Here is a 2,250-nt window from a genome sequence, read left to right as displayed (position 1 = left end):
CCCCACAAGGGATATGTTTTCCTTAAATTGTTATTTGTCCGACATCTTATTGCAGAGGGGAGCCAGCTCATTAAAGTAATTCTTGATAATTAATGTGGACTGAGAGAGAGAGAGAGAGAGAGAGAGAGAGGAAGAAGAAGAAGAAGAAGAAGAAGAAGAAGGCAAGATGTTTCTCCTTTCCACAGAATGGTGCATTTATTTGGTTGAAATGGCACTCATAATTAACGTTCCCCTCAACATTTGCGAGAGAGCTTCATTAGCACGTTCCTCTTTCGGTATTTGTAGATGTTCTCTGGATTCCAAACTACATCCAGGAATGCCATCATCATCCTGGGATCCAGGAGGGTGAAGAAAAATTTGAGATGCTTCCGGACTGCTCTGGCCATTTCATTCCAGGAAGTCTCCTCTCGCTGGACTGCTGCTTGCTCCTCCAAAGCCAGCCTCACTTTTTCTAGCCTCTCCTGGATTTCCTTGAGCTCCTGCTCTTGCTCATATTTTTGATGATCCTCTGCTATCCTCCGGAGCCTGAGCTGCACCATTTGAAGCAAAGCGCTGGTTTCTTCGTCGCAATCCCATTTGGACGCCATGGTGAAGTCTTCGGCTGCTTTCTTCCACTGCCCCAGGAGGATGTAGGCTTTCCCTCGCCACTTATAGGGCAGGGTGGATTTGGAGTTGATCTGTGAGGCCTTGTTACAGTCTCGAATGGCAGCGGTTGGTTTCTTCAGTTTCACAAAGACACTGGCTCTGTTCACGTATGTGACACTGGACTGGGGGTTCAACTTGATGGCCTCCGTGAACAGCGCGAGGGCTCTTTGGAGGTGACCCTTCTCAAGAGCATCAAAAGCTTCTTCTCTCTTTTCATCAGCCTGATCCATCATCTCGCTGGTGAGTCTCACATTTTCATCTCCCATCTCTTGGGGAACATCTTGGTCGGGCTCAAGGATCTCACCGTCTTCATCAATGTCAGAATCACTTTCATTGCTGGTGGTGGCCTCAGACTTGTCTTCCTCCTTGACTGCTTTTCTGCCAAAGACATCTGTGTAAGCATTTAAGATATTCTCCATGTGGGCCCGCAGCAATGTAAGCTGCTTGGCTCCCACAAGCCCAGGGTCTTGTTGATATGCATTGATCAGTGCCTGAAGATTCCTCACTCTCCTGAGATCCATGGAGACCAGTCAGAATACAGTCAAGAGCAAGCTCTTCAGTGAGCCAAAGCTGTTAACACATGGTAGACGTGCAGTTTAGAGCAGCCCTTTGATCTTGTTTCTGTAACTAGCACCACCAGACTGAAACCAGTCCTCACTGCACCTTGTTGTCACAATCCACGTGCATTCTGATGATGTCACCAGGGCTGACACAGCAAATCCTAAAACATCATAAAAATCTTTACTGTGTACTTTTCTATAGGAGCTTAAACTATTCAATGAACCATTGCAGAATTATCCACTGTATATTTTTGATTGACTTGATCTATATCTAAAATGCTAGTATGATGTAAGGGTCAGATCATTGGACTGGGGAAACCGGCCTTCAGATCCCCACTCGGTCATGATATTCACTCCCTGAACTTAGGCAAATAACTTACCTCAGTCTGTAAAGAGAAATAGCTGATTACAGCTGAGGAGAATGTGGATTTTATTTAGCTAATTCTGATCAAACGTTTCTTTCAACAGGTCACGTATGTTAATGTTAGAGCAGGTCATGTATATTAATCTCAGTTCCTTGGTGTTCCTCTCCAAGATCTCTTTCTTCTTAGATCTATTTGTTGACCTCCTCAGATATTTTAAAAGCTTTTGCCTTTGCTAGTGTAAGAGAAAAGTGCTTATTCTTCAGCAGTCATGCAGGGTAAGTTTTTTGTGTTTATCTTATGCAGAACAAATATGTACCTGTTCCTCAGGTAAGAGTGATACTATTGCACACATTCTTTTGGAGTGCCCTTTGTATGTTAATCTCAGGAGATGTTATATTTCACCATGTTTGCCAGCTTGTTGACCTTAAATTGAGCTCTGTAACTGATGGGCAGCCGATGGAGTGACTACAGAATGGGAGTGATATGCATGCTCCATCTAGCTCCTGAAAGTAAACGAGCTGCAGCGTTCTCCACCAACTGAAGGCTCCAAGTTGACTTTGAGGGGAGACCTATGTAGAGTGCATCACAGTAGTCTAGTCTTGATGTTACTGTGCCATGAATCCAGGTGGCCAGATTGGCCATGTGAAGGTAGGGGGCCCTTCCTCCGGGCTAGTTGGGAG

At 45.0% G+C, this 2,250-nt stretch overlaps 1 protein-coding gene across 1 annotated transcript; it reads right to left on the bottom strand.

Annotated features, from left to right (window-relative positions):
* Positions 1-233: 233 nt before the first annotated feature.
* Positions 234-1,166, bottom strand: LOC129337738 (putative protein FAM10A4). The gene has a single exon (XM_054991671.1). It carries the CDS (start codon positions 1,164-1,166, stop codon positions 234-236), a length of 933 nt encoding a protein of 310 aa, XP_054847646.1.
* Between the last annotated feature and the right edge of the window lie 1,084 nt (positions 1,167-2,250).

Source organism: Eublepharis macularius, chromosome 11 (genome assembly GCF_028583425.1).
Source record: "Eublepharis macularius isolate TG4126 chromosome 11, MPM_Emac_v1.0, whole genome shotgun sequence".
In the NCBI taxonomy this organism is placed as follows: Eukaryota; Metazoa; Chordata; class Lepidosauria; order Squamata; family Eublepharidae; genus Eublepharis; species Eublepharis macularius.
The sequence above is the reverse complement of the archived record's forward strand: the minus strand, read 5'-3'. Positions and strand labels throughout refer to the sequence as shown.

Bases quoted from the DNA above. Each gene is read 5' to 3' on its own strand.
- LOC129337738 (XM_054991671.1), bottom strand. From the start codon at position 1,166: ATGGATCTCAGGAGAGTGAGGAATCTTCAGGCACTGATCAATGCATAT.